Raw genomic sequence first — 16,133 nt, forward strand, 5'->3', positions numbered from 1 at the left:
GTGCCCCGTCACTGTGTTGGTGTCTGTGCCGGCTGCGTGGCCTCTGCTGGGCTCCGGACCTGTTGCCCCATCACTGTATCGCTCCCTGGCACTGCTGGTTGCAGGGCCTCTGCTGTGCTCGGACCCATCGCTGCATCACTTTGTCATTCAGCTGGTTGAGCTCTTTCTCTTCCTCTGACTCCCCACCTTTCCCAGCCTGACTTTCTTTTTCAAGGATTGACCTCTCCTGAAAATATGCCCAAAATATGTGAGACCAAGTTCCACCATCTATACTTCTAGGGATCGGTCTGGTCGTACTTCCTTCGAGACGGATAGAATTGTTCTCTGACAGTTCGTGGGCTCTCCGGCATTCTTCCCCAGCAGTCCTGTTCCAAGGCAGAGACTGCTCCGTCATCCTTTCATATGCTCTCACATTCAGAAGAAGTATTTGAAAATGCAGGCACAACTTAGTCTTTAAACTGACGTCATTGCTCTTTTAGCATTTTAGGGAGATACTTGAAGCAGATTTTTCCCAACGCAGTACGTCTTTTGCTTTTTTGACTGCTGCTACCCTGTAATTTGGAAGCAGGAGTGGCATCCACTTCCTAAACCACATGCCTCTGGGAACTCTGTGAACCTGGAGAAATGACGGTGGTTATAGAAAGGCTTCAGGGGTCGCCATGAGTCGAGCTGTGTTCCACTCAACAGCAATCACCAATAACAACAACAAGCCATGTAATCATGCATGTTGGTTGTGGGGTAAAGTGAGTTTATTTGCAACTTCGCTCCTTTCTCCTTCTATCATGATGTTGCCTTTGGTCCAGTGGTGAGGATTTTTGTTTTCTTGATATTGAGATGTAATCCGTCTTGAAAGCTGTATTGATCTTTGATCTTCTTCAGTTAATGTTTCAAGTTTTCTTCATTTTCTGCAAGCAAGGTATGTCATCTGTATAATAGAGGTTGTTGATGAGTCTTCCTCTGATCCTAATGTGACCTTCTTCATATAGTCCAGCTTCTCAAATAATTTGATCAGCATATGGATTGAATAGATATGGAGAAAGGACACAACCCTGATGCATATCTTCACTAATTTTTAAATCATGTAGTGTTCACTTGTTCTATTCACTCAGCAGTTCTTGGTCTAGGTGTAGGTTGCACATGAGCACAATTAAGTGTTCTAGGATTCCCATTCTTCTCAGTGTTAACCATCATTTGTTATGATCCACACAGTCAAATACCTTTGCATAGTCAATAAAACATACATACAAAAACATCTTTTTGGATTTTTTTTGCTGTTAATCCAAAATACATCTGACACCAGCAATGTTTGTCCATTATGCTACAGCCTCTTCTGAATCCAGCTGTAATTTCTGGAAGTTCCCCGTAGATATACTGTTCCAGTCATTTTTTTCTTTTCATAAGGAGAATTGATGCCTTTGAGCTGTGGTGCTGGAGAAGAGTATTGAATGTACCATGGACTGCTAAGAAAACAAACAGATTCATCCTAGAGAGGGTTAAACCAGGCTACTCCTTGGAGGCAAAGATTCTGGGGCTTCATCTGACATACTTTGGACATGTTGCAAGGAGAGACAGGTCTTTAGAGAGGGACATCATGCTGGGTAGAGTCGAGGGACAGCACAGGAGGGGAAGACCCTCTATGAGGTGGATTGATTCAGTACTGGGGTAATCGGGATGGGTGTGTCAGAGGCAGTGCGATTGGCACAGGATATAGCAGGGTTTAGGGCTGTTGTACATAGGGTCGCTATGAGTCACAAACGACTCAACGGCACATAACAACAACAACAACAACAACATATTCTTCAACTAGATTTTTACTTGCATGTGCTGTTAATGATATTGTTTGCTAATTTCCACTTTCAATTGAGTCCCCGCCCTTTTTTTTAATGGGGAAAAAAATTGTTCTCTTCCAGTCAATTCGTCTGGTAACTGTCTTCGAGATTGATTGGCATAGACTGGTGAGCACATCTCAGGCTACATATGTTTTTTTTAAACATTGTTGTTTGCATTCCTTTAATCCTAATGCCTCATCATTTTGCCAATGCCTTCAGTGCAGCTTAAACTCCGTCCTTCGTTACCATTGGGTCTGAATCATATGCTACTTGCTGAAATGGTTCATTGTCAACCTTTTGGCACAGTGACGGGTATATCCCTTCCATCTTCTTTTGATGCTTCCGGCATCATTGAAGATTTTGCCCATCGAGTCCTTCAGCATTGCAAGTTGAGAGTTGGATTTGTTTTTCAGTTCTTTCAGCTTGAGAACTGCTGGGCATCACGTTCTTCCCTTTTGGTTTTCTAACCCCCGCTGTTTACACATTTTCTTACTATACTCACTTCTCATGCTGCTCTTTGAATCTTCCATTCATCTCTCTCTTCAGCATCTGCCCTCTTTGCTTTGGTCTTTCCTCTTTGTTTTGATCTCTTTCCCCTTTCTTTTACCTTCTTCTACAAAGTAAAAAAAAAAAAGACTTTTGTTAATGAAAGATTAACAAATCCTTTCATTCAAGCTAATATAAGTTGGGAGTCCTTGGTTACCTCACATGTTTACCCTAGTTTTTGCATCACTCACACCCACATAAAGATCGTGAACAGGTGTATAGTGGCCGTGGTGCACATAGGACATGAACAGAGAGAGTCTGCACTGCTTACAGTAATAGTGAGACTCCTGAATTATTTGTGTAAAATACAGTAGGTTCTGAAAGGTCGGCCTCTGAACCTGCTCCAAACACTGGGATGCAGATGCGGTGATTGGCTTTGGAAGGGCTGCAGGTGAAAGCCCAGCGGGCAGTTCTCTGCACGCGCATCCGGTCACCAGGAGGCAGAATGACAGAGTAAGTGAGCCAGAGACAGCTAACAGCAAACAGTAACCATCTCATTTGAGTCAGTTTTGTTTAGGCTTTTTCTGGAAATACCGACATGAATAAATTATGTAAATACACAGTAGAGTAGTGACCTAGATTTATGTGCCAGACACAGGCATTCACTGTTGGTTTTTTAGTGTTTGTTGTTTTGTTTTTTTTTTTTTTTATCAAATGTGTAATACATTGAGGATGTGAGCTTTCAGAAGGCAGGAATTGTGGTTCTCTGATTGGGTGGTATCGTCTGTAGGGAGCTGCATTGCTGACCCAGAGGCTCTGCCTCTCTGCCTGCGCCTCTCAGGGGGACAGATGGGCAGCCCCCTCCTGCAGGACTTCAACCTCAGGAATCTAGTGGAAAGTCAGTTGTGAGTTGGTTTCAATTCCACGGCAATGAATTTGTATTTTGAGGTTATTTATTTATTTATTCATTCATTCTTTTTTTTTTTTTTTAATGTGTGTACCGTCAAATTGGATCTGACTGGTACAGGAGGCGATTGTTCCTCCTTCTTCAGCAGAGCATCTGGTGGATTTGAACCGCGCACCTCTGGGATTGCAGTGCAGTCTCCTGCCACTAGGCGTATTTTGAGCAGGAGAGGAAGGCCCTCTATGAGGTGGATTGGTTCAGTGACTGGGGTAATCGGGTGGGTGTGTCAGAGGCAATGCGATTGGCACAGGACAGAGCGGAGTTTAGGGCTGTTGTACATAGGGTTGCTATGAATCGCAAGCGACTCGACGGCACATAACAACAACAACCAGAAATAGTATACACAGAATGATTGTTTCTGGTTTTTTTTTTCTGTCCCAGGCCATAATCATTGCAATTACTTGCTGTGCATCAGAAAGCTGGACAATGATTAGGGATGATAGAAGGAGAATTGATACCTTTGAGCTGTGATGTTGGAGAAGAGTATTGAATATACCATGGACTGCTAGGAGAACAAACAGGTTAATCCTGGGGAGGGTGAAATCAGGCTGCTCCTTGAAGGCAAAGATTCTGAGGCTTCATCCGACATACATTGGCATGTTTCAGGGAGAGACCAGTCCTTGGAGAGGGACGTCATGCTTGGAATGGTGGAGGGACAGTGCAGGAGAGGAAGACCCTGGATGAGATGAATTGATTCAGTGATGGGGGTAATGAAGTTAGGTGTGTCAGAGACAATAGGGTTGGCACAGGATAGAGGAGGTTTCAGGACCATGTACTTAGTGTCTCTGTGAGTCACAAGTGACTCGACAGCACGTAAGAACAACAACCTTAAGGGAGCCCTGGTGGCCTAGTGGCAAGAAGCTGCACTGCAATCCCAGAGGTACATGGTTCAAATCCACCAGATGCTCTGCTGGAGAAAGAGGGGGCAATCTCCTCCTGTACCTGTTAGATCCGATTTGATGGTACATACACAAAATAATAAAATAAAATGTAAAAAAAATTAAAAAAACAACAACAGTGAACAGTGGATCTGACCTGGCCCCATCCTCGTCCTATCAGATACATTCGAGCCACCGTATTAGTCACTGTGTCAATACATCTTGTTGAGGATCTTTCTCTTTTGCTGATATTCTACCTTCCCAAGCTTGACGTCCTTTTCCAAGGCTTGGCCCCTCCTAACAGTCTGCCCAAGGTAAGGTTTCATTGCTGTACCTCCAAGGAGCGTCTGGGGTGCACCTTCTCCAAGACATACTTGCTTGTCCTTTGAGCTGTCCATAGAGAACAGCACTCTTCTCCTGTACCACAGCTCAAAGGCATCAGTTCTTCTTGGCATCCTTATCCACTGCCTTTCAGGTACATAACATGTGATTAAAAAGATCCTGACTTAAATCAGGCACACCTCAATCTTCAAACTGGCATCTTTGCTCTTCAGCACTCTGGAGAGGTCCCTGACAGCAGACTTTCCCAATGCGATACGTCTTTTGATTTCCTGGCTGCTGGTGCCAAGGGTGTTGACTATATAATACAATATAATAATTCTATAAAACATGTAAGAGCCTATGTAATAGTCCTATAAAACCTTTTTATTCTGTTAAAGTATTAAACATTTTGAAAGACATACAATTTTTATGATTGTCAAGTTTTTATGATAAAAAGTATGACTTTTTTAAAACCAGAAATGGAAATAAAAGTTTATCTTTTTTTTCCTTGTGAACCAGACATCAAAATTCACAAGTTCTTCAGATATTCCAACAGAATTTATAAAAAAGAATATTAAACTACGCGGACGATTATGTCGAATAACCGAACACGGGTTGGAAATTGAACACGTTCCAATTACTTTACCTATTTTATCTTCTTGGAAAAGTAAGTAATGTGTAAGAATATTGAGACTAAATAATACTTGTAGCATTCTCTCAGTGTCATTGTTTTGTGCTGTCGAGTTCACTACAACTCATAGGAACCCTGCGAACCCGAGGTCAGATCCTTGCTCCATCACACGCATGCCTAAGCCGCCCTCACGTGTACCATGCTCAGCTCTTCATTAGACCCACCGTGTCAGCCTGTCCCACTGTGTCAGCCTGTCCAACCGAGTCATTGTGTCCCACCGTGTGAGCCTGTCCCACCATGTCAGTCGGCCCCTCCATGTCAGTCTGTCCTGTTGAAGATCTTCCTCTCTTTCCCTGATGTAATGTCTAGCATCTTTCCTAGCGTGATGACTTTTTTCCCAGGACTAGCCTGATTCAGGTCATGGTCTTTTCAATCACGTGCTGTGCATTGGAAAGCTGGACACTGAATAAAGATGACAGGAGGTTTCAGTTGTGTAGTCCTAATGGAGAGAGTACTGAATATCCGACGGACGGCCAGAAGAACAAACAGATATGTGTTGTAGAAGATGCAGACAGAGTGCTTCTTGGAGGAAAAGGTGATAAAGCTTCAGCTCACATAGTTTGGGCATGTTGCTAGCATAGGCACTTTCTAGGTGAGGGACTTCATACTTGAAAAGGTCAGTGAAAGAGAGGAAGACCCTTAACTAGATAGATTGATACGATAGGTGCAGCAGTGAGCTCAGGTGTGTCACAGGGGTGAGGATGGCCTGGGATAGGCCAGGGTTTCAATCTTTTGTTCATAGTGTCACTGTGAGTTCTGGTCAACTCAGTGGCACCTGACAAAGCAACAGTCCCTCCCCAAAACATGTCCCTAGTAGGTGAGATGAAGTTTAATCGTCCTTACCTCTGAGGTGTGCCCTGCTTGGATTTCTTCCAAAACAGACTTGTTTGTTGTTTTAGCGGTGCATTGACTATTCAGTACTCTTCACCAACAACACAATTCACAGGCTTCCGTTCTTTCTTAATCGGTGTCCAGCATTCATGTGAAGCAGTGAAAACGCCGTGCCTTGGATCAGGCGCACTTTAGTCTCTCAGCTGATATCATTGCTCTTCAGCACTTTGGAGAGGTCATTGACAATAGATTTCTCCAATGCAAATGTTTCTTGATTTCTTAACTTCTGCTACCATGGGTGTTGATTGTGGGTCCAAGTAAAAGGAAATTGTTACAACTTCAATCCCCCCGCCCCCCCGTCTGTCCTGATGGTGCAGTGGTGAGGAGTTTTGTTTTAATGATGTTCAGTTGTAGTCTGTATTGAAGGTTAGTCTTTGATCTTTTGCAGCAAGTAATTGAAACTTTCTTTAGTTTCTTCAGGCAAGATTGTGTCATCTGTATCTTGCAGGTTGTTGGTGAGTCTTCCTCCAATCCTGTTGTCAGGTTCTTCTTCATACAGTCCAGCTGTCACTTAATTCCTGATCATTCTCTAGTGATTTTCTGTGAGGGGAAAATATGAACCCTTGATTTTACATAAAAGAATCTATTGAATTTGGCTCTCTATATTTTTCTTTTCCTTCCCACATTATTTTTATTTAATCATTTAGTTTTTCATTCAAGCATTAATTCTGCAAACACTGATCCCCTGGTACATTCTTGATCTGAAGCTACCTGTAGACAATGCTGAGTGAAACTAGTACGGCCTCTCTACCACTTAATCCTTACAGTCTAGCTGGGAGGCAGGCAACGGACAAATGGAAAAGAGCTGCATGCTGAGAGAGAGAATAATTAAGGATCGTGGAAAAGGAGCGTCGATGCTGTTGAGTAGTCAGGAAATCTTTTTGAGGAGTTGTTATTTCATTAGAAAGTGAGTGAATATGGAGGGGAGAGCGTTCCTTAGAAAGAGCATAAGTGAGCATGAGCTTGGCTCTTGTGACCAACCATTTAAGGCTCTAGTGTTTCTCTATAACTATTCAGTCTGTATGTTGAGCACATAGTTTGTAAATCTGGACTCCATGAAGAGGAGTGTGGCATCAGGAGCAGAAGACTCACCAGCAACCTGTGTTATGTAGATGATACAACCTCACTTACTAAAATTGAGGAGGACTGAAGATTCTTGCTTCAGAAGATCAAGGTCCATAGCCCTCAATAGGGCCTAAATCTCAACATCAAGAAAACAAAGATTCTCACCACTGGGCCAATAGGTACCATCATGATAGACGGAGAAAAGAGAGAAATTGTCAACAATTTTGTCTTACTTGGATCCACAGTCAGCAACCTTGGTGTCAGCAGTCAGGCGATCAGGAGATGTATTGCACTGGGAAAGTCCACTGTGAGTGACCTTCAGAATACTGAAGAGCAATGATGTCAGTTTGAAGACTAAGGTGTGCCTGACTCAGGCCATGTACTTTTCTTTTTTTTTTTTTTTTTTTAGGCCATGTACTTTTCAGTCACTTGCATCTTACATCTCAGAGCTGGACAGGGAATAAAGATCACAGAAGAAGAATTGATGCCTTTGTGTTGTGGTGTTAGAGAAGAGTACTGACTATCGTATGGACTGCCCAAAGAACAAACAGATACGTCTTGGAAGAGATGCAGCCACAATGCTCCTTGGAGGCAAAGAGGGCAAAGCTTCACTTCTCACGCTTTGGGCATGTTGCCAGGAAAGGCTGTTCTGTGGAGAAGGACACCAGCTTAGAAAAGCAAGCGAAAGACAGGAAAACCCTCAATGAGATGGATTGCCACAGTGACTGCAGCAGTGGGGTCAAGTGTGGCAGAGATGATGACGATGGTTCAGGTGTGCTGTTCGTGGGGTCGCTATGAGAGGTAATCTATTCAGTGGCTCTTAACAACAACATTGATGATGATGTTGTTGTTGTTATGTGCCGTCGAGTCGTTTGCGACTCATAGCAACCCTATGTACAACAGCCCTAAACCGTGCTCTATCCTGTGCCAATATCATTGCCTCTGACACACCCATCCCGAGAACCCCAGTCATTGAATCAATCCACCTCATAGAGGGTCTTCCCCTCCTGCGCTGTCCCTCCACTCTGCCCAGCATGATGTCCCTCTCTAAAGACCTGTCTCTCCTTACAACATGTCCAAAGTATGTCAGACGAAGCCCCAGAATCCTTGCCTCCAAGGAGCAGCCTGGTTTAATCCTCTCTACAATGAATCATTGATAGTAGAGTTTATTTCACTGAGTTATCTATCCATGCATCTGGCTATGTGGAAGCAGCTCTGCTGTTACAGTGTTTAATAAACGGGGCTGCTCACCAAAAGATCAACAGTTTGAATTTACCAGACACTCCTCAGGAGAAAGGTGAGCTTACAAAAGATTTACAGCCTTGGAACCGAATGGAAGTTGGTGTCTGCTCCAGGACAGTGGTTTTGGTAGAATTTATATGTGCAGAAAACGACGCCTCCCTCTCATTGCCATTGAATTGGGATGAACTCATAGCTGACCCTCTGGTGAGTTTTCAGAGGCTTTAAGTTGCCTGGGAAGAGATCGCCCGTCTTTCTCCTGTGGACGCCTGGTGGATTCAAACCATGTGCCCTTGAGTTAGCAGCACAGCTTCATGCTGACGAGGCCACCGGAGGTTCTTAGATTTATTCATTTACATATAAATTAAATTTTGAAAGAATTTTTAAAAAAGGTTAAATTAATTTCATATCCTATTATGCCACTACTACAGTGGGTTTCACTGTTCTGTTCCCCAGATTTTTAAACAAATCCTCCATTTCTTTCTTTCTTTTATTCAAAGAAAACTTGGATAAAGAAATAAGTCGACCTGCATTTAAAGTATCTTCTTGTTTGTTTTGCTTTGTTGTCGTTATTGTGTACCATCAAATCGGATCTGACTGGCACAGGAAGAGATTGCCCCTCCTTCTCCAGCAGAGCATCTGGTGGATTTGAACCGTGCTCTTTTCAGGATTGCATTGCAACTTAGAGTAGCTTGTTACTTACAAATGCACATATTTTGCTGTCATTTTAAGTCCACTTACTTTAGAATTTGCTTTTGCAGCATGCTGGTAACACTGAGCGCTTTTCTTCCTGACTTTTTAGAAGAGCCGCGTGGTGCTTTGCTGGTGAAGCTGGCTGGGGTAGAGCTGACTGAACACGGGAAGGAATGGCTACAGCAGGAGCTGAAACCTTCCCAGCTCCTGTGGTTCCAGCTTCTGGGAAGGGAGAACTCAGCCCTCTTTTGCTACTTATTACTGAACAGGGTAAGTTGTGTAAATAAATGGCTAGCTATTAGTTGACCCTGTTTTTATATTTAAACTTGTTTATTGAAACTTTAACATGAGACCTTGGAATTTTTTCCTCTTTCTAATAATTGTGATTATATACAGAAGATGATCTAAGTGTTCCAAGTATTTAATATTTAGATTTTATAGCATTTTAGCCATATTGTTATTGCTGTTGTTTATTGCCATCGAGATGAGCACGAGTCATAGCGACTCTGTGAACAAAAGGCCTGTGGCCTTTCTATAGCTACTGTTGTTTCTCCAAGTTCATAGACTTTCAAGAGGCTTAGGAAGTGGATGCCACTCCTACTTCCAAACTTGAATCAATCTGGGAGCCCACGATGGATAGCCATTATGGTGTTTGGCACACCTGTGGCACATTTGTTCCATGATGGCACTAGAAACCCAAATGGCAGAAGACTCAGTGTCACAGCAAACCCGGGTTACCTCATTACACCAGATTGGCCAGAGTGCGTTATGACTTAGAAGAGTGTCGTCCATGCGGAGTTGGACTGCTGACCTAGAGGTCGCGCCTCTCGGATGGTTCAGATCCACAGCTGCTCCTTGGGAGAAGGACATGCAGCATCCTCCTGTGCCGTTGTGGTGGTGTTGTTAGGTTCCGTCAGGTATCTGAGGTGCCCAGATGGGTCACCCATGCAGAAGAACTTGCCACAGGGCTCCTAGCTCGAGACAGACTAGGAAGAAGGGTTGGCCATCCACTTCTGAAACAAAGGGCCTTTGAAAACTCTGTGAATAGAGGAACATGGTACTTCTAATATTAGACATAGAGAGAAAGTCACTAGAAAATGAGTAGAAATGGCTGGGAAAAGCCATTGGTATTTGGAACATGTAATGACCTCTTTAAAGTACTCAAGAGCAACAGTGTGTCTCTGGAGACAAAGGTGCATCTGGTACAGGCCATGGTCTTTGCAGTCACTTGTTATGCATCAGAGAGCTGGACAATGACCAAGGAGGATAGAAGAATTTATGCTTTTGAGCTTTGGTGATGGAGAAGAGTGCTGAAGGTGCCATGAACTGCTAAGAGAACAAACAGATTCATCCTGGAGAGGGTTAAACCAGGCTGCTCCTTGGAGGCAAGGATTCTGAGGCTTCGCCTGACATACTTTGGTCATATTGTAAGGAGAGACCGGTCTTTGGAGAGGGACATCATGCTTGGCAGGGTGAAGGGAAAGCACAGGAGGGGAAGGCCCTCTAGGAGATGGATTGATTCAGTGACTGGGGTAATCGGGATGAGTGTGTCAGAGGCAGTGAGATTGGCACAGGACAGAGCAGAGTTTAGAGCTGTTGTACATAGGGTTGCTATGAGTCGCAAGTGACTCGACAGCACATAACAATAACAACAACAACAATGTACAAAGTATGAATGTGGGGAAAATGGAAGTTGCCAAAAATAAAATGAAATGCATGAAGATTGACATTCTAGGCATCAGTGAGCTGAGGTGGACAAGCATGGGCCACTTTGGATCAGACAGTCTCATGGTCTCCTATTCCGGGAATGAGATGATGAGAAAGAATGGTGTTGGTTTCATAGCTAAAAAGGCAATTTCAAGACCTGTCCTGAAACACAGTGCTGTGAGTGATAAGAGACTTCCATACGCTTATTAGGAAGACCGGTTAATACAACTGTTATTCAGATATGTGCACCAGCAACAAAAGCCAGAGAGGAGGAGATTGAGGGTTTTTACCAGCTTTGCAGTCCAAAACTGCCCAGGCGTACAGTCAAGATGCATTAATAATTATTGTTGACTAGAACACAAAAGTTAGAAACACCAAAGCAGGAATGGTAATAAAAAAGAATGGACTTGGTGACAGATATGAGGTGGGAGATCGAAGGATCAACTTTTATGCATTCAATGATTTATTCATAGCAAATTCCTGTGCTGTATAAACAGCCTCTAAAAACTGGCAGGAACATCAGCTCTGTGGGTTCCATCTAGAGGACAAGGAGTTTTCTTATTTGATTAATGCACAATTATATAAAGCATCTCACAGACCTCTCCAAAAAAAAAAATTAGCTTCCCTTTTAGACTAAAGAGTATAATTACCAAAAATAATTATGATAATGATAAAAATCATGGTAATATATTTGAGTAAGCCATGTACCAGATGCCAAGCTAGGCATTATGCATGTATTATTTCATTTATCCTGAGAACAACCCTGTGGGATAATTGTTTTTATTCCCATCGATAGGTGGGGTGTTAGGCAAGGTCAGTGCTGTGAATGATCATGGTAACCAATAGAAAAGCCTGTATTCAAGTCGGTATTCCTGCCTCTGGCTCCCACATTTCACCTTGTGTATCTTTACGTGATTTTTTTCCTGTTGCCATTGTTGTTGAGATTGTTAACAGCTTCAGTTTGCTTGGGTACACAAACCACTTTCTTGGTACCAGCAGCCAGGAAATTCAAAGACAAATTGCATTGGGAAAATCTGCTGTCAGGGATCCTCTCCAGAGTACTGAAGAGCAACAGTGTCAGTCTGGAGACTAAGGTGCTTCTGATCCAGGCCATGGTCTTCACAGTTACTTGCTATGCATCAGAGAGCTGGACAATGACTAGGGATGTTAGAAGGAAAACTGATGCTTTGAGCTGTGGTGCTGCCATGGACCGCTTGGAGAATAAACGGGCTTGTCCTAGAGAGGATGAAACCAGGCTGCTCTTTGGAGGCAAAGATGCTGAAGCTCCATCTGACATACTTTGGACATGTTGTAAGGAGGGACCAGCCCTTGGAGAGGGGCATCATGCCTGGGAAGGTGGAGGGACAGTGCAAGAGAGGAAGACCTTGGATGAAATGGATTGACTCAGTGACTCAGGTAATGGGCAAAGGTGTTTCAGAGACAATAAGGTTGGCTCAGTATAGAGCAGGGTTCTGAGCTATTGTTTATAAGGTTGCTGTGAATCTCAAGTGACTTGATGGCACATAACAACAAAACCACACTGGAATCAGAACTGACTCATAACTGACCCTCCAGTGGGTTTTCAGAGGCAGTAAATCACATGGGAAGAGAATGCCTGTCTTTTTCTTCAGAGCTGCTGGTAGATTTGAACTGCTGTTTCCTAGATGGTGTCAAAACTTGATGATCATATTCTGTTGAATTTTACTGATGAATGAGAATAGATTTTAATTATTCTGATTTTGGTTCAAGAGAGTGAGCTAATGAAATTTTAGAAGTTGAGGGCAAGATGATAACGGTTTCAGATTTTTCCCCTAAATTATTATCATGCACAAAAACTCACTGCATTTAAAGGAACAAAATTTGATTACCTTTCTGAGTAACCTGATAAGTTATTAGTATTTTTTGAAATTAATTTTATTAAATTGAATTCTAAAACAAATGTAGAAATTAGCTATGTGAGTTTTCCTTTACACTGGACATAATGAAATTAGGCCTGCTTATTCAGTTCATAGGGAATGAGGTATCCCATGAATGAAATTTTCTGAAGGATGAAGATTTGAGAACCAGGACTGTTCTACTGTTATTTAACATAAATATGTGTACATTCAGAGGTAACTCGGGGTTGCTGTGATGCACTGTAACACTGATGTGCCAAATGCGATATTGGTCACCACGGTAGACAGGGTTTGGTGGAGCTCTCCGATTAAAACAAGCTTGGAAGCAGGAGTGACATCCACTTCTGAAATAGCTTGCCTCCAGAAACCCTATGAACTTGGAGAAATGATGAAAGTTATATAAGTGTTCAGATCTTTCGTTCATAGGGTCACTATGAGTCGTCTATGACTAGACAGCACTTAACAACAACATGTGTATATATTGCTTAGGTCTTAGGGTTACTGAAACTCTAGATCTCACTTGACGATTCAGCAGTTATTGTTTTGCTTTTTGTTTTAGTTTATTTCCCTTTTGCTCTGTCATTATGTCAGTATATGTGCCCCACACCCTCTGAAAACAATCACTAAACTGTGAACGCCTTTTAATACACTTTTGTTTCTGTGCTGCTTTGGGTAAACCAATGAATTTGTCAAGAATTATGTTACAAGAGAATTGCTTAGACTTTGAGTAAATCTCTTCAAATAATAAAATTCTTGGATTTAGCAATAGCTGATTTATGTTTTTGAGTATCCTTTTGTTTTAAATTTTAGGGTTTTTCTGGAACTAAAGATACTGAATGATTTTAAGGTGAAAAAAAATGTTCCCGATGCCAACAGTTTTATTAATTTATTGTTTGTGTTATTTTTACTTAAGGGTGGATATTTTAATGTGAGCCTGAATGAAGAAATTTTGAGAAGAGGTCTTGGCAAAACTATTCTTGTTAAAGGACTGAATTATGATTCCAAAATGTATTGGAAAATTCACAGAAACTTACTTAAAGCAGAACTAGTGGCCGTAAAAAAAGGAGAAGGAATATGGAAGGAAGACTCTGAAAAACAAAGTTATATGGAAAAACTCAGAGGCTCCTGGAGAGAAATATGGAAAGAAGACACTTATTTTTCAAAAATTGGATCAAATTTCAACTTAAAAAAAGGTTATTTTGACAAATTCAGAAGGACTTATGAAACATACAAAGAAAAAGTGAATAGCTACTCCTTAATACTGAAGCTCAGAGAACTTAAGAGTCGCATATATTTTTGGAGAAAAGAGTGAAATATTCCAAGATTCCTTGAAGTGACCTATTTATAAAAGAGTAAAGTTTGTAAATATATGAATATTTTTGTTTGAGTGGAAATAGAAATTTCCCCTCATGATCAAAGTCTGAGAGTATTTAAATATTAAAAAGATGATTATTATAAATGATATCAGAATTAATTTAAAATTTAAATTGTGAGCATGTAAATTTTGTACACATTTAAGAAAAATGGAAAAAACTGAAAGGCCACCTAGGAACTGGGCAACATTCCACACTAACCACACCTTCTGGGAGACATTCCAATCTGCCTGGTGTAAGATGGCAATGGCCAATCAGAAAAGAGCACAACCACCAACCACACCTTACTTAACCATCAGCAATGACATAATTCACGTAAAGGGACTGAGTGGCTCCATATAGTTGGGAACTAACAAAGGACACCCAATCAATGTTTTCCATGGAAACTGACCACCAAGCTGACCACCCTACCCCCCAGCCCATACGTATAAAACTTGGCCTGTAATTTCCTCATTTGTGACTTTGCTGCCTGACCCTGCCTTTCTCTGACCTCAGATGGTGAACCTGCCCAAGAATAAACTCCTTTGTTTCACTTCACCCGGTTCTCCGTGCCCTTTTTAACTTACAAAAGCTACCTGATTGAAATCTTAAAATGTAGTATAACTATTTGAAGAGCTTAATATTTTGTTGTCTTAGTTGTTTGGGGCCACTAATTTTTTATTTATTTTATTTTTCCTTTCATCACTTTTGGTTATTTAAAATGAACAGATTGTTTATATTTCACATTTGAGCATCCATCTCTCCCATTTGCTTCCTGAGCACTGGTGATGTTGGCACTGTGCCACAAGAGAGGGTGTTTGGACTTCTAGTAAAAAAGAATGGCTATTTTCCACCTGTGTTACCATAAGAAAACTAAAAGAGCAAGCAGGTGTCACTAAAATGTTTTTGTAATGTGAAGTTACTGACATAAATTATTTCTGTACACATGATGTACAATGTGTACAATATATGATGTACAATATATGTACTATTTATGTACATATGATGAAAATGACAGAGATCACAAAAATCTTTTTGTAATGTGACATTACTGACATAAACTAATATATTTATGTAAATATGAAGAAAATTATACAGGGGCCACTAAAGTGTTTTTGTAATGCAAATTACTGGCATAAACTAATATGTTTACATATACAGAAAATGATAGAAGAAAAAAATGGTATGTTAAATAATATCTTTTTAGCTCCTTTTTCTTTAAAATAGAATAATTGAAATATAGCTTGTTGTTTAAGGAATCTTTCAATTAGTGGAAAATGCTTCTTTTTTTAAAAAAAATTATTTTGTGTCATTCCTGTCCTATAAATAAACATCGAGCAGTTATATGAATGCTGATTTACTTTATTTTCTTCTAGTCTACAATTTACTCAGTTTGCTTCCTGCTTCTCTTGAGTGTTTCTTGAGATTGTCTACCTAAACAGCCTATCTGAGACCAGGGGCAGTTTCACCTCTTGCTTTACACCTTTTCTCGCTCCTTATTCAGTCTAACAGGACGTGGGAATATGTGATGAGAGCCGGACGCTGGCCTCGCTTCCTCTGGAAAGTGTTCAGTATTTCACCATCTGTGTGATGATTACTCTGAAGATGTATTTTGTTGAGTTGATGAGCTCCCTTCTAATGCAAATTTACTAAATGTTTGTTTTCCCTTTTGAATAGTGAGTGCTGAATTTTAGCAAATGCGTCCCCCTCCCATTTTGAATGAGATTTTATGTTCATATGCTTTTCTTCCTTATTCTGTTAATATAGTGCATTACATTGATTGATACTTGAGTGCTAAGCCAACCTGGCATTGCCACATTTGTCTCCCTAGGTAACTATCTTTTTAAAGACTATTGAATTTGATTTGTTAAAAATATGTGTTATTGATTTTTGCATCTGTACTCATAAGGGATATTGACTTGTGATGTCCCTATCTCCATACCTTTTCAACCTATATGCAGAACAGATTATCCGGGAGGCGGGGCTCTATGAGGAGAAGTGTGGGGTCAAGATTGGTGGATGATTTATCAACAGTCTGCGTTAGGGTGACACAACCCTGCTTGCTGAAACTAAAGAGGACCTGAAGCGCCTGCTGCAGAGGGTCAAGGACTGCAGCCTACAA

The 16,133-nt window shown here is 41.4% G+C and overlaps 1 protein-coding gene across 1 annotated transcript in view; it reads left to right on the forward strand.

Moving 5' to 3' along the window:
- Positions 1 to 13,971, forward strand: part of LOC102846997 (chromosome unknown open reading frame, human C3orf33) — a 25,107-nt gene extending 11,136 nt beyond the window's left edge. The window contains exons 3-5 of the mRNA XM_006897784.1: positions 4,998 to 5,145; positions 9,167 to 9,327; positions 13,573 to 13,971. Of these exons, the coding sequence (XP_006897846.1) occupies positions 4,998 to 5,145; positions 9,167 to 9,327; positions 13,573 to 13,971 (708 nt within the window). The remainder of the gene's footprint in view (positions 1 to 4,997; positions 5,146 to 9,166; positions 9,328 to 13,572) is intronic.
- Positions 13,972 to 16,133: the final 2,162 nt, after the last annotated feature.

The sequence above is a fragment of the Elephantulus edwardii genome, unplaced genomic scaffold, assembly GCF_000299155.1.
Source record: "Elephantulus edwardii isolate Elephantulus edwardi_28Jun2011 unplaced genomic scaffold, EleEdw1.0 scaffold00215, whole genome shotgun sequence".
Classification (NCBI taxonomy): domain Eukaryota; kingdom Metazoa; phylum Chordata; class Mammalia; order Macroscelidea; family Macroscelididae; genus Elephantulus; species Elephantulus edwardii.